Source organism: Acinonyx jubatus, chromosome C2 (genome assembly GCF_027475565.1).
Source record: "Acinonyx jubatus isolate Ajub_Pintada_27869175 chromosome C2, VMU_Ajub_asm_v1.0, whole genome shotgun sequence".
NCBI classification, from domain to species: Eukaryota; Metazoa; Chordata; class Mammalia; order Carnivora; family Felidae; genus Acinonyx; species Acinonyx jubatus.
Window position 1 is genome coordinate 153957424 of NC_069384.1, and position 15515 is coordinate 153972938.

General features: G+C 40.9%; 1 protein-coding gene across 7 annotated transcripts in view; it reads left to right on the forward strand.

The window, feature by feature from the left end:
• The window catches only part of CNOT10 (CCR4-NOT transcription complex subunit 10), a 70000-nt gene that overhangs the window by 32140 nt on the left and 22345 nt on the right, over positions 1 to 15515 (forward strand). For 5 of the 7 annotated variants that reach the window (XM_053221730.1, XM_027040574.2, XM_027040573.2 and 2 more), the window contains exons 9-13: positions 3759 to 3908; positions 5431 to 5633; positions 9443 to 9564; positions 11448 to 11624; positions 12800 to 12880. In XM_053221730.1, the coding sequence (XP_053077705.1) occupies positions 3759 to 3908; positions 5431 to 5633; positions 9443 to 9564; positions 11448 to 11624; positions 12800 to 12880 (733 nt within the window). The remainder of the gene's footprint in view (positions 1 to 3758; positions 3909 to 5430; positions 5634 to 9442; positions 9565 to 11447; positions 11625 to 12799; positions 12881 to 15515) is intronic. The other 2 variants (XM_015086405.3, XM_027040572.2) reach the window with 1 other exon arrangement.

The following is a 15515-nucleotide window of genomic DNA, read 5'->3' on the forward strand; positions in this document are numbered from 1 at the left end:
GGAAATCAAGAGTCGGACATTCAACCGACCGAGCCACCCAGGTGCCTTGAGCGTCCATCTCGCTACCCCCCCGCCCACCTCTTTCTAAAAATAAAAATTAAAACGCAAAGAAGAGGCGCCTGGATGGCTCAGTCGGTTAAGTGCCCAGCTTTGGCTCAAGATCCTAATCTCATGGTTCATGAGTTCAAGCCCCATGTCAAACTTTGTGCTGACAGCTTGGGTCCTGGATCCTGCTTTAGATTCTGTGTCTCCCTCTCTCTCTGCCCTTCCCCTGCTCATGCTCTGTCTCCCTCTCTGTGAAAAAAAATGAATAAACATGAAAAAAAATTTTTTTAAAAATGCAAAGGATGAGTGAGTTTTATGATACATTTTGTTTTAGATTCTGTTCAGATTTGAGCACAGACGGCCTATGCGAACATACTCAACCCCTGTTGCCCTTTTACCTCTTCTGTTTGGTGGGGTGGCAAAAGACGAAGAAAAGCAGTTTGTTCCATTATGATGTTCTTGGATATTCTGTTTATTCTGAGTACGCTTTTTTTTTTTTTTTAAACTTTTGTGTTTGTTTATTTTTTGAGAAAGAGAGCAAGTCTGGGAGGGGCAGAGAGAAAGGGACAGAGAAATTCCAAGCAGGCTCCGTGCTGCCAGCACAGAGCCCAATATGGGGCTCAAACTTGAGAAGCGTGAGATCGTGACCTGAGCCAAAGTTCAGAGTTGGATGCTTAACTGACTGAGCCACCCAGCCGCCCCTGAGTACCCATTTTTAATTCTGCTAAATTTTCATTTTTGCTGTTTTTATTGCCAAAATTTCCCCTCAGAAGCCCATAACACCCAAACACTGAAATGATCTTTCAGACTAAAAATTCAATATGCTTGAGAAAATTTTGCTTAGGATTGTCTTGATGTAGATTTCAGAATTGATATTGTCAGGCTCTGCAGTGGAGTGCGGAGCAGGGCATGTGGTTGACTGGTGAATGGTTAAGATTATGTAATAGGAAAGGTTTTATACAGCAGTTTTATTTTTTGATATTTTTCTTTTCTCTTTTTAATTTACATCCAAGTTAGTTAACATATAGTGCCAACAATGATTTCAGGAGTAGATTCCTTAGTGCCCCTGACCCATTTACCCCACCCCCCCTCCAGTAACCCTCTGTTTGTTCTGTATATTTAAGAGTCTCTTCTGTTTTGTCCCCCTCCCTGGTTTGAAATTATTTTTGTTTCCCTTTCCTTATGTTCATCTGTTTTGTCTCTTAAAGTCTTCATACGAGTGAAGTCATAGGATATCTGTCTTTGTCTGACTAATTTCACTTAGCGTAGTACCCTCCGGTTCCATCCACGTAGTTGCAGATGGCAAGATTTCATTCTTTGTGAGTGCTGAGTATTGATATATTTCGTAGTTATTAATTTCAAAATTGTTCCTTTTCTTCTCACATGTGAAATTTAGGTTTTGCTGCCGACAAAATATGCTCATTAGAGATTTGGGAATAGAATGTTTCTTCAAGTGTTCACAGTGCTACTATCAGAGACAGTCTCCTTTAAACATTTTAGCGTATTTCCTACTGTCTTTTTTCCTAAACCTAGCTTTTGTCTTTTTAAAATATCCTTGCTTAATTTTAAAATGTCAGAAGAAAACCTTTAGACTTTAGTATTAAGTATTGAATATCCTGATTATTAATTTTCTGTGTCTAGTCTGGCATTTATATCATTGAGGAAAAGGTGGACTGTCAATGAGTTGTTTTGGAGCATTTGGGAAGCAATTTACAAGAGGAATCCTGAAGCTTGGATTGCTTTCATTACACCAAAACAAACCCCAGAGAAATGAAGGATTAAAATGTAAAAATTATAAAAGCAGCTAAAACAACAACAACAACTTGAGTATTTTAATTTTGTGGTAGGGAAGACTTGATCAAACCAGGAAGCATAGAGTTTAGAAAAGGTGACTAGAGGCGCCTGGGTGGCTCAGTCACTTAAACATCTGACTCTTGACTTCATCTCAGGTCATGATCTTGTGGTGAGATGGAGCCCCAAGGTGAGCTCCGTACTGGGCTTGGAGCCTGCTTCAGGTTCTCTCTTTCTCGGGGCGCCTGGGGGGCTCAGTCTGTTGAGCAGCCGACTTTGGCTCAGGCCATGATCTCGCCATCTGCGTTCGAGCCCCGTGTCAGGCTCTGTGCTGACAGCTCAGAGCCTGGAGCCTGCTTCGGATTCTGTCTCCCTCTCTCTCCATCCCTCCCCTGCTCGTGCCTCTGTCTCCCACTCTCTCTCAAAAGAAAATAAACATTAAAAAATATATATTAAAAAAAAAAAAAGATTCTCTCTCTCCCTCTGCCCTTCTCCCACTCACACACTCTGTGTTTAAAGATAAGTAAAAATTTTAAAAAGATGACTAAATTCAACCACGTAAAAACGTGAAACATTAAAAACATAACACACACGGGGCGCCTGGGTGGCTCAGTTGGTTAAGCGTCCGACTTCAGCTCAGGTCGTGATCTCGCGGTCCGTGAGTTCGAGCCCCACGTCGGGCTCTGTGCTGACCGCTCGGAGCCTGGAGCCTGTTTCAGATTCTGTGTCTCCCTCTCTCTGACCCTCCCCCGTTCATGCTCTGTCTCTGTCTCAAAAATAAATAAACGTTAAAAAAATTAAAAAAAAAAACAACACACACACACACACACTGAACCAGGTCACAAGACAGATGACCCAATGACATTGTGGGTAATATTTGAAACAGACATGACCCAAGTTTTCTGCAGCATACTAACAGGTAACCAGTAGGAACAATGTCTGTAACCAAGTGAAAAAGTGGAAAGAACATAAAGAAGCAGAATACAGGATACAAATGCCTAACAAGCATGAGGAGAAAGACGCTCAGCCATAGTGATACACTTTTTTAAATGTTTATTTTGGCAGAGTGCGTGGGTGTGGACGTGCAGGTGCCAGCAGAGGGGAGAGAGCGAGAGAGAATCCCAAGCAGGCTCGCACTCAGCACAAACCCAGCGAGGGGCTTGATCCCACAACCTGGGATCATGACCTGAGCTCAGATCAAGAGTTGGACGCTTAACCGGCCGAGCCATAGTGATGTGTAAAGACATAGGAACTAAGAACAGCGGAGGGGCCCCTGGGTGGCTGGGTTGGACATCCCACTCTGGGCTTCAATTCAGGTCACCGTCTCTCAGTCGTGGGATGAAGCGGAGCTCGGAGCCTGCTTTGGATTCTCTCCCTCTACGCCTCTTCCCTGCTTGTGCGTGCATGTGCGCAGACACGCATGCACTTTCTCAAAATAAATTTAAAAAATAAATGAACAGCAGAGACTTAAAGTTTAACAAGCAAAAGCAGGATTTTATGTGTTCTGTTTGATGTATTCTTGCTATTTATTCATTGAATACATTTCTGTTTTAAATGTTTCCACATATACTTTGTTCTTTCCAGTTTCTACATAGTATTTTGTTGTGTGGATGTAATGCACATGATGTTCCTAATACATATTTTTTGTCCTTTGCGTTATTGTATCATTTGCCTATAATTATTAAAAGTTGAGTCGGAAACGAAGACTAAACAGGCTAACAAAATTGATGTGCACAGTTGGTTTATCACCTGTAAGAAAAGATTTTGAAAGGAAAGGAGCTTACAAAATTTTCAGATGTTTCTTAAATTTCAAATGCCTCGTGAACTTTTCTGTAGGGCCTAGCAGATGTGATTGCGTGGCTGACGCTTGTGTGGCATGTATCAACAGTAAAACTTGTGGACAAATTTATCTGTGTTCTCAGGTGAATGCTTGAGATGCATGTTCTGGAATAATCTTGGCTGTATCCATTTTGCCATGAGCAAGCACAATTTGGGAATTTTCTACTTTAAAAAGGCCCTCCAGGAGAACGACAATGTTTGTGCACAGCTCAGTGCAGGCAGCACTGATCCAGGTGAGCTCATTGCTGGAAGACAGTTCGTATTTGACCGCCTGAGGAGGGCATGACACTAGAGAGCAGCTGAGCACTGAGGCACGTATACAATTGTCAAATCACTCTATTTATACCTGAAACTAATATAACACCGTACCTGATGTACACTGGAATTTAAAAAATGATAATTTTTTTAAAGAAAAAATAAAAATAAATAGGTAGATGAGAGATCAAGTGGTCCAAATGTATGCCTCATGTGCCTACCTAAAATTAACATTGACCCTTCCCAACAGGTTTGACTCTGGGGATTAGTAGATATTGCTACTTCAAATAACAAGGTGGTAGGAGTAATTATCAAGGAAACCTAAATTACGTTCCCTTTTTCATGGATACAGAGATGAGTAATCACGTATGGTAACATGGTAAAGCAAAATAGATTGTGAGAGTTCTCAACTGCTAAGCTGGGTTTTTTTGTTTTGGTTTTTGTTTTAAGTAAGCTCTGCATTCAGTGTGGCGCTTGAACTTGTGACCCAGAGATAGAGAGTCCCGTGCTTTACCAACTGAGGCAGCCAGGCCCTCCTAAACTAGTATTATTATAGGTTATTTCCAAGATTTCACATGTGCGGTTATTGGTAGTATCTAACAATCTTTTTGAGCAAATTCCTGAAGTCTTTTATTTAATATCCATACGATACGAATCCTTCACCTGGAATGCTTAAAACCAAGCAGTTATTTACCTTATTGAAATATAAAACTAATTGATGAAAAATGTATCCAAAATTGTAAGTAATCTTTATTTATTATAGACTGAAACTTTGAAAAAGTTAGCAAAGCATTGTCTTTGTAGGTATAGTATATTAATTTTCATGTTCATAGAAAAGTTGCTAAATCCCCCTAACATTAGCTGCATGTTTCTGGGTAAGAAAGCACATGATGATAAAATGGTTAACCAAACTGAAAGTTTAAAAAAAACAAAAAAAGTGGAATCAGGCCTGAGTGACTCAGTCGGTTAAACATCCGACTTCGGCTCACGTCATGATCTCGGTTCGTGGTTTGAGCCCTGAATTGGGCTCCGTGCTGACAGTATGGAGCCTGCTTGGGATTTTTCTCCCTCTTTCTTTTCCTTCCTCCCTCCCTCCCTCCCTCCCTCCCTCCCTCCCTCCCTTCCTTCCTTCCTTCCTCGCTCTGCCCCTGCCCCACTCACACTTTTCACACTTTCTCTCTCTGAAAAATAAAAGAAAAAACTGCAATCTTCTAAAAAGGTGGAAAAGGTACAGTGGAGTCCGTGGGTCCTGTCTCTTTTCTTTGCCTTTCTGGAAGGTTGCTGTCTGGCTGCACCAGCACAGGCAACTGAAATGACTCTGGAGAATATTTGTGGGGTTGAGGGGGACGATCATCACTGGGAGAGAGCTGTTACAGCTTCACAGTGGGGTCACTGATATTACACGAGGTAGCATTCAAGTACTTTGTGGGATAAATGTTTTGAGTGTGACTGCTTTTTTTCACCTGATGAGTTTTTTCTTAACCTAATTTGTATCACTAGGCAAAAAGTTTTCAGGAAGACCCATGTGTACATTGCTAACCAACAAGAGGTACGAGTTGCTGTATAACTGTGGAATTCAGCTTCTTCACATCGGAAGACCTCTTGCCGCCTTTGAGTGTCTGATTGAAGCTGTTCAGGTTTATCACGCAAATCCCCGCCTCTGGCTACGGCTGGCCGAATGCTGCATTGCTGCCAACAAGGGGGTGAGTGCCCCTTGGGCATCGTTTTGAACCGTCCCCCAACTCGTTGCATAGAAAGCAGCAAACGCCGGGAGACATCCGAGACCTCGTTCCCTTTCTAAGTCTCAGGGAATGTACGTAGTCCGTCCTTTAACAGCTGGACAAAAGATTTCGTTTCCAAGAGTCGTTTGTTGACATTCTGCTTCTTGAAGCATCGCAGCCTCTGTCGGCAGTCATACTAAAGAGGTGGAGTCGTTGAGAGGGTCGTATCTGGTGGGACGGTGGTCCGCTGGCTGCTGGGGGCGGGGGCCCTGTCGTCTGAGGGCGTGAGAATGGCACCTGCACAGGTGGGTAGAAAAGGGCTGGCGGTAACCCCGTGAGTGCGACGCCGCTTTCCTTTTGATCCGGTAAACGGACTGTCGGACTGCCTCTCCCACAGGAGGGTCCCCCGTGACTGTGCGAAAGAGGCCGGTTTACGTGGGTGTCCTTGCCTAGATTATCTGCACGTGGTGGTTGCTGCAAGCCTTGGGAATCTGGAGTGGGGAGCGGTCAGCAGGGGGTGGGGGCAAGACCGCTTGGATGAGAATCGCCAGACGCCTGTAAGACCCGTTTCCTCCCCGCCCCCCGCCCTTGCCGTGCTCCTTGGCTGTGTGGAGACTGGGTGGCCTGGCACCCGAGGTGTGCCTGCCATCGGCCACCTGAGATGCGTCGGCTGCCCTCGCCCCCTCCTGAGGAACCGCTGCCGAAGCCCGCGTGGGAAGGATGTTTGCCTGGCGGTTGTCACACGTGGTATTTAAGTGGCTGATGATCTGTATCCCCCTGGGGAAAGAGAAGCGTGCCGTCCTCGAAGGGCTGTAAGGATTTATTGGATTGTAATTTGCCTTTTAAAAGACAACTTTCTTATTGGAGCATTCTTTTTTTTTTTTAATTTTTAAAATGTTTTTATTTGTTTCGTTGTGAGAGAGAGAGAGCAAGAGAGAGCGAACTCACGCGCAGGGCAGGGGCAGAGAGAGAGGGAGACAGAGGCTCTGAAGCGGGCTCTGCACTGACAGCACAAGGCCTGACGTGGGACTTGAACTCACAAACAGTGAGATCAGGACCTGAGCTGAAGTCCGACACTCAACTCACTGAGCCACTCAGGCGCCGCTCTTATTTGGTAATTCTTAAATTAATTGACAAATAGTTCTAGGCAGAATGTGTACTTTTGAAAACAAAAATCTCTAGGAATGGTTTATTCTCTTTAATCCATTCGTGAATTTAAGTATTGGAGGCCTCTCATTTGCACAGTTATTGGAAACCAGGGAATTACATCAACCAGGGAGTAGAGAAATACAGTAAGGCTTAATGTTTTCTTTTAAAATTACTTATTTTTAGGGGCACCTGGGTGGCTCAGTCAGTTGAGCTTCCGACTTCGGCTTGGGCCATGATCTCACAGTTGGTGAGCCGCTGTCGGGCTCTGTGCTGACAGCTCAGAACCAGGAGCCTACTTTGGATTCTGTGTCTCCCTCGCTCTCTGCCCCTGCCCCACTCTCTCTCTCTCTCTCTCTCTCTCTCTCTCTCTCTAAAAAATAAATAAACATTAAAAAGAATAAATTAAAACAATAAAGTTGTTATTTTTAGAAGTAGTACTTTTCAGACTGTCTTCATTCTGTGGATTTTATTATGAAGTCACTGCCCCATTCTGCAAAGTTCTAAACCTCTAATTTTTAGAAAATGGTGGAGATGACTTAATTGCCATAATTTGGTGGATGTCAGAATATTCAGTTTGTGCTACAAATAGGAAATATGCCAAAAATAATTTTCTGTCTGTGTGCTCTCTCTTCCTTCTAAAAGGATGCTGAAGTGCCCTAAAAGACAGTTAAGACAACTCTCTAATAAAACCAGAGAGTAAAATCCCAAAAGCAGAAATTATAAACTCTAAATAAAATTCCATAAAATGTATTGAGTTGGGATAGAAGGAATGCTGAAGAAAGCAGTTTGTACCTTCAGAAATAAATTCATCTTTTAATAAAAAGAACAACTTGGGGCACCTGGGTGGCTCAGTGAGTTGAGTGTCCAACTCTTGATTTGGGCTCAGGTCACAATCTCAGGATCATGGGATCTTAAGTGGAGCCTGCTTAAGATTCTCTCTGCCCCACTGGCCCCCTCTCTCTCTCTCTCTCTCTCTCTCTCTCTAAAACAAAAGTTAAGAAAAAATACCTTTTTTAAAAAGAACCAACTTAACTGTTAACTTGGTGATGCTGAGGAGATCATTTATGTCCTGTTTATCTGACGGACATTGCTTCAGACTGCTTTTGGCAGAAGTAGGGCTTACGCTTACTTGGATGGGTATAATATATGAGAGAAGATGCGCTAATTTAAAAAAAAAACACAGAGTTTACTATAGGGAGAGTATGGAACCAATTTAAGAGAAGGCTGTTAAGGGATGCCTGGATGGCTCCGTCAGTTGAGCATCCAGCTTCAACTCAGGTCATGATCTCGCAGTTTGTCGGTTCGAGCCCCGCGTCGGGCTCTGTGCTGACAGCTCAGAGCCTGGAGCCTGCTTCAAATTCTGTGTCTCCCTCTCTCTCTGCCCCTTCCCCACTCATGCTCGCTCGCTCTCTCTCTCTCAAAAATAAATATTAACAAAAATTAAAGAAAAAAAAAGAAAGTTTATTATTGCGGATTTTTAGTTCCATTCGGTCTTTGTTTTCATCTGTTGCACCTCCACATCTTCCTTGCGTGATCTTGTGTGACCTTACGGATCGGGAAGGAACGTATGGATGAATCATAAATTTATCACCACGAATAGGAAAAGAAGTCAGAATGGGAGTGCCTTCCAAGAATGGTTCAGAATATCCACTTTTTGTTATTTTTCATTGATCTTGCTTGGCTGCCCCCTCGACACAAAATTTCCAGTCAGAGCAGTTTTGTTGTATTTTTTAAGCACTGTGTAATATTTTCTTTTTAAAATGAAGTGTATACAGTGAATCCCTGTTTTATCAGAAGTCATGGCTGGAAGTACAACTATAGTAAAGTTCCAGTAGGAGCAGTGAGTAACAGTACAGAAACGTACTTAGAGAAGGACTGTTTGCAGGGCAGAGTTTAGCTCTGCGAGTTCACATGGGTCGGCTCCAGTTTATTCCTGCACGTGAGAGCTGCGTGACTTTATAAAATGACAGGGTGGGATTCCACCTGCAGGCAACCCAGAGACCTCGAATGACCGGAAGATAAATGCTGCTGGCACATTAAGTTCTCGTGGTGAGGTGACGCTGCTGTGTTCGTGAGACATCCCAACACTGTGTGTGTGTAGGTAGCTTTTACTGTTGTCGGTCTAATGTTTACAGGGTCTTAGAATTTCGATTTTCTAGAAGGAAAGAATTGTGCCCGTGTAAATGTTAACATGTAGCTTGTCCCAGTTTATATGTTGTTAAAATTTAATTAATGCTTTCAATTAAGAAAGACACGCTGGGTTCTAGGAAGTAGAGTTGCTTCCCTTTCTGAGTTTTTGTGGCTCTCCTGTTTCCTTACTCTGATGCAGCATGGTGTCCAGGGTGTAGGATATTCTAACTAGATCGTTCTAAATAAATGCTTAAGTCGTTCTTGAATTGCCTTTATTCCTTAGAATTACCTCAGACTTCATATTAAAATATAGCATATATGACAGACTTCCCGCTTCATGTACTAATTAACCATCCTTTTCTTCAGTACTGAACATATTTCCTTTATCACCAAAACTGCACATTGATGGATCATAGGAACTTCCTTGGAGTACTTCGAAAAATATTAGATCATTTTTCACATCCTGTCTTACCGTTGCATTGATTAATTGGAAATTATTTGTGTTTTTGCAGACTGCTGAACAAGAAACTAAAGGCCTTCCAAGTAAGAAAGGAATTGTACAGTCTATTGTTGGTCAAGGCTATCATCGTAAAATAGTTCTGGCATCACAGTCCATACAGAATACTGTATATAAGTAAGTATTATGCAGAGAGAGAGAAAGTGTAGATATTTGATATTATTTCTCAATGTTATTTATGTATAAAAATATGCTTAAGATTTTTCATGGGAGGAACCACTTTGCAACTAGGTTTTATTTCTACTTCAACAACCAGAGCCTCATATAAGTCCATAGTGTATATTATCTGACACAGGGTTTCGGTTTAGTTACGTATGTCCTGAGACTGTTGATGGCTCAGAGAACCCGGTCTATTCAGTTCCATTATTCAGAATGTCCAGAAGAGGGCATCTTGATGTTTCTTAAAATTTTATATAGTGTATCATTGCTGCTTTTTATTTAGGTATTTTCCCTAAACCTGATTCTTAGTGTTAGGAGAAAAAAATACAAATACATAAGTAACCAAAGCAATATAAAGCTGTCACATGCAGAACCTTCAGTTGAATAGCTTTTAAATATGAACATCTTTATCTTATATAAAGAAAGATTCCGGGGTGCCTGGGTGGCTCGGTTGGTTAAGCGTCCAACTTCGGCTCAGGTCATGATCTCACGGTCCATGACTTCGAGCCCCGCGTCGGGCTCTGTCCTGACCGCTCAGAGCCTGGAGCCTGTTTCCGATTCTGTGTCTCCCTCTCTCTCTGCCCCTCCCCTGTTCATGCTCTGTCTCTCTCTGTCTCAAAAATAAATAAACGTTTTAAAAAAAACATTAAAAAAAAAAAAGAAAGATTCCAATTTGGAGTTGCTATTATTTTTAAAGTAGTAGGCTTTGTAAAAAATTTGCTGTTTTTTTCCTTCCCCAAAAATAAAATTGTTCTCTACCATTTAAAAGTTTTTCCAAAGTTGTTTTTTTTTTTTTTAAGTTTATTTATTTTTGAGAGAGAAGGGAGAGAGAGAGAGACAGAGACAGAGACAGAGACAAAATCCCAGGCAGTCTCTACACTACCAGCATGGAGCCCGACACGGAACTCAAACTCACAAACCCTGAGACCGTGACCTGAGCCAAAATCGAGAGTCGGACGCTTAACTGAGCCACCCAGGAGCCCCCACCCCAAAGTTTTAAAATAGTATCTGGCACACAGTATTTTCGTGTTAATTTATTTCAACTATACTGCAGATTTATTTTTTTAAAGACTTAAAATTTCAAAATTATTACTACTTTTCACTTTTTTTCCCCCTAATAAAGTTTTAGTTTGGTGTATCAATAGAAAGTTATATAAATTCTCAAAAAAGGGACGCCTGGGTGGCTCAGTCAGTTGGGCGTCCGACTTTGACTCAGGTCATGATCTCACAGTTCGTGGGTTCAAGCCCCACGTCGGGCTCTGTGCTGACAGCTTGGAGCCTGCTTGAGATTCTGTGTCTCCTCCTCTCTCTGCCCCTTCCCTGCTCATGCTCTGTCTCTCTGTGTCTCAATAATAAATAAACGTTAAAAAAAATAATAATAAATTTTAAAAAATAAAATAAAATAACATAAAATCTCAAAAAAAATATTGTAAGGCAAAACAAAGCATTTTCGAAAACGAGGGTCAACTGAAACAAGGCTCAGGTGTAACCTTTCTTTCCCGTTCTTACTATACCTGTCCTGGCCCTTGTTACAATTTTCCTTACCTTACTCCTCTGTCTGTTGTGTTAACATGGGCACTGCAGATCACCTCCAAGTTGTTTTCCAACCCTAGTCCCATTCCTGGAGATACAACTGGGTATTATTCATGCTTCCTACACTTGATATGCACCGTTGAGGATTTGGGTGCTTTAGCATTCTCTTGGAGTGGCTTGTTTTCAGATTTTTCCCTGTCAGAGGGCACATTTTCATTCATAATTCTATTGGTTTTATTCCCGATAACAGAAAAGTCTTACTACTTTTTATGTTATTTACTTAGCTAATTCGGTTTTACTCTTTCAAGCGACGGACAGTCTTCAGCCATTCCTGTAGCCAGCATGGAGTTTGCAGCCATCTGTCTCCGAAACGCCTTGCTGCTCTTACCGGAAGAACAGCAAGATCCGAAGCAGGAAAATGGGTCTAAAAATAGTAACCAATTAGGTGGGAACACGGAGAGCAGCGAAAGCGGCGAAACTTGCAGGTATTCTAATCCCTTGGACCCCCTTTGGTGAAGCCCCTCAGGACTTCTTCGTGAGCCCCTTTGTCCTACAGATGAATTCTTAAAATCTCCAGACTGAATTTCCTAAATCCCCTGTTTTGAATAAGAAGAAAGGAAAGTATGAATGTTAAGTATTTCTGGAAGGGAGAAATAAAGTGAAGGCCAAGTGAGGACAGAACCTTGGAAGAGAAAAGTGGAAAGAAACAGCTTTTCATTGACAGGAGATACAGCTGTAAAGAAATCCTTTCGCACTCAGAGATAGGGCTTTGTTTTTACTTTTATTAAAGTAAATACTTAAATCCTAAAACTTCTCACTTCTTCTTATCCTTTGCCTTTTGTCTTAACATACCGTAAATCACTAACCTCTAGAATATTTCTATTAATTTCTAGGTTTTTTTGTATAAATGTTATACCAATCTCTAGAAACTAAGAGAGTTTCTAGTAATCATAAAACACCATCATATATAAAGTTATTTTTACACATAGCACCTTTAAATTCAAGTGTTTCCTCCCAGCATTTTTTCTGGATTATTATAAAAATACATTCATTAAAGAAAATTTGAAACAAAACTGTGGGGTTTTTTCCGCCTCCATCAAGAGGTTATCTTTTACTGTAGTTGATACAAAAAAAAAAAAAAAAAGCAATCAGAAGAATGAGAAATGTGTGAAAATACGAGAGTGGTCTCCTTTGTAGAGATATTGTTTACAATTAGAAATTTAAAAAAAATTTTTTTTAATATTTTATTTCTGAGACAGAGACAGACCATGAGCAGGGGAGGGTCAGAGAGCGAGGGAGACACAATACGAAGCAGGCTCCAGGCTCTGAGTTGTCAGCACAGGGCCCGACACGGGGCTCGAACTCACAAACCACAAGATCATGATCTGAGCTGAAGTCAGACACCTAACTGAAAGAGCCACCCAGACACCCCAACAATTAGATACTTTTGAAAGCAATATTGTGTATTGGAGAAAAGCTGAAATACAGTATAGCTTTAACACATTGGTGTTACCAAGTTACTAAGCATTTTTTCATTGGTTGTTTTGGCTCTTTTGCATTTTTGGCATAAAAAATTGCATGGGAGTGGGGGTCAGGCAACCAAATTTTATATTTAATTGCTTATTTGCTCTTTATAATTAAGAGTCTGTCTTTCTTTTAGCAGTAAAAGCCATGATGGAGATAAGTTCGTTCCAGCTCCACCTTCCTCTCCATTGAGAAAACAGGAATTAGAAAACTTAAAGTAAGTACGTAAACAAAAGTTAGCATAGCAGCTACTGCATGTTATTTTTAATCTTTATTTTGTTGATATTGTGAATGGTATTGGTGGAATGTCAGATGTTAAACCAGTCTTTCAATCTTGTGATAAACCCTACTAGTCAGAATGTTATTATCTTTTTTTATAAATTTTTTTTAATGTTTATTTATGTTTGAAAGAGAAAGAGCACGAGCAGGGCAAGGGTGTGGAGAGAGAGGGAAACACAGAATCCGAAGCAGGCTGTCAGCACAGAGCCCCAACTCAAGGCTCGAACCCACAAACCACGAGATAATGGCCTGAGCCAAAGTCAGACGCTCAACCGACTGAGCCACCCAGGTGCCCCTTTTTAAATTTTTTTTAATGTTTCTTTATTGTTAGAGAGAGTGCAGGCTGGGGAGGGGCAGAGAGCGAGGCACAGAGCCAGACGTAGGGCTCAAACCCACAAACCATGAGATCGTGACCTGAGCTGAAGTCAGATGCTTAACCAAGTGAGCCACCCAGGTGCACCCAGAATTTCATTTTTTAAGTATCAAATTTATCACTGCTCTTACTTTTTATCCATTTCATGTAATGTGTAGAAAGGCCTTCTTGCCTCCAAGGTTTAGAAAATAATTCACACATGTGTTCTAGCACTGCCACAACCACCAATCAAAATTTTTGTTTCATGTAGAATTTTGTTTTATCTAAATGAAGAAGGTATAGGAATCTATCCTGTGTCTAATTTTTCGTAGTAGTCCGTTTGATTAAGTTAATTTAACTTTCAAAATAAAGCATGAAACAGAACTATGAATGTTGAGATTTTATGTGTAAACATTTAAAATTACATTTTTATAAAATAACATGTGTATGTTTGCAAAAAAAAAAAAAAATCTGGGAAGGATCTGTGTCAAAACCTTCGTAGTGGTTATTCCTGAATGGTGGAATAACTGATTTTCATTTTCTTACTGGATATGTTTTTTTCCTAACTCTTTAAGAAAGGAAGATATTTCCTTAATGTTAGTGATGCCCCTTCTTGCATACCTAGTGTTTTTGGAGGAAGATTGGCCAGCCGGATGTGCCATTTTCTCTCTTCTCCCTCCCCTCCCCTCCCCCCCCCCACCCCCAGTTAAATAAAGATACGCCATTTTCTGATCATATGTTGTTAGATCAGCGTGTTCACAGTAGGGCATTGCTGTCCGTGAGCTCGGGGTGCCACGCACCATGTTCACCTAAACAACAAGTTTTTATCTCTTTATTTTACTCTGTTGAAGTATACCATAAATTCACACTTTGCAGTAATGCCCTCTCTGGCCTGGGTTTTATTATCAGGAGGGAAGAATTAATCCTTTGATTATAGAGAGGAAAATCTTAAATTTCAAATTTAGTTAGAAACGGGGAGTTGGTCATTTAAGGTACATTTTGAAAGTAGTGTTTTGGGGGTTATTTTTTTTTTTTAATTTGACAAAGATAATTAAATGTTTTATTCAGTAATCTTTAGAGTAAAACTTCTTGAATTCTCTTGTAGTGACAAGATAGCAAGAAAATAAAAGTACTGTAACAAATTACTAGTGAAAGTGCTGTAACAAAAACAAAATATCAGAAGAAGGTTGCCATTGAATAAATTAAAATTGAATTTTTAAAAAGCAGCCAAATTCCAACAGTATACCTAAAACTCACTGTGCTAGATTTTTGTCCTGAGTAGAAATGTGTAAAAACAAAGCAGATTATGTAAAGCTAAACTGTATTTGGTATAAAGTGAGCTGGTAGGGAAGAGGTGGATTGTCATGTTCAGCCAGGACGATATTTGGGAAAATACTTTATTGCCAGAAAATACACTGTTTTTCCCCAGTATTACTGCTTAATGTCTTCTAGAGATGTCTCTATGGAGCCACCTGTATTTCATGTTTGTCTAAGGGTTCATTTAGTTTTAATAGGTTATTTTGTATGGTAAAAATCTCAGTACAAAGTGTTATGTGGTGTAGGGGTGCCTGGCTGGCTTATTTGGAAGAACATGGACTCTTGATCCGCAGGGTCATGAGTTCAAGCCCCCCACATCGGGGCAAGTAAAGTATTAAAAAGAAAAAAAAAATGACATAGTGTAAAGTAAAATTTGACCCATCACAGTCCTCTGTTTCCAAGATCTTCCAGAGGGATGACCAGTGACTGGTTTCTTTTATGTCCTTCCGGTGAGATTTCTCAGTCATATGTCAGCAAAAGGATATATGGGATTTTTTAAGTTTTATTTCATTTATTGAGAGAGAGAGAGAGTGTGTGTGCACTTGCATGCATGCACATGAGTCGAGGAGGGCACAGAGAGAGAGAGGGAGAATCCCAGGCAGGCTTCTTGCTCCCATGACCTGTGAGATCACAATCTGAGCCAACATCCAAAGTCCAGCGCTTAACTGACCGAGCCACCCAGGCATTCCTATGGTATTTTGCACACTAACAATTGTATAGTGTCCACCTTGTTCTGTACCCTGCTTTTCCCATTTGACAGTGTGTCGTTAGAGATTGCTCTGTATTGGGACAAACCTCTGTTTCACTCTTTATAATAGGGGCATAAAATTACATTCTATGGATATGTATCATTCTTTTTAGCTGTTGATAGTGTTTTCAGTCTTTGATGTTACAAATAATGCTG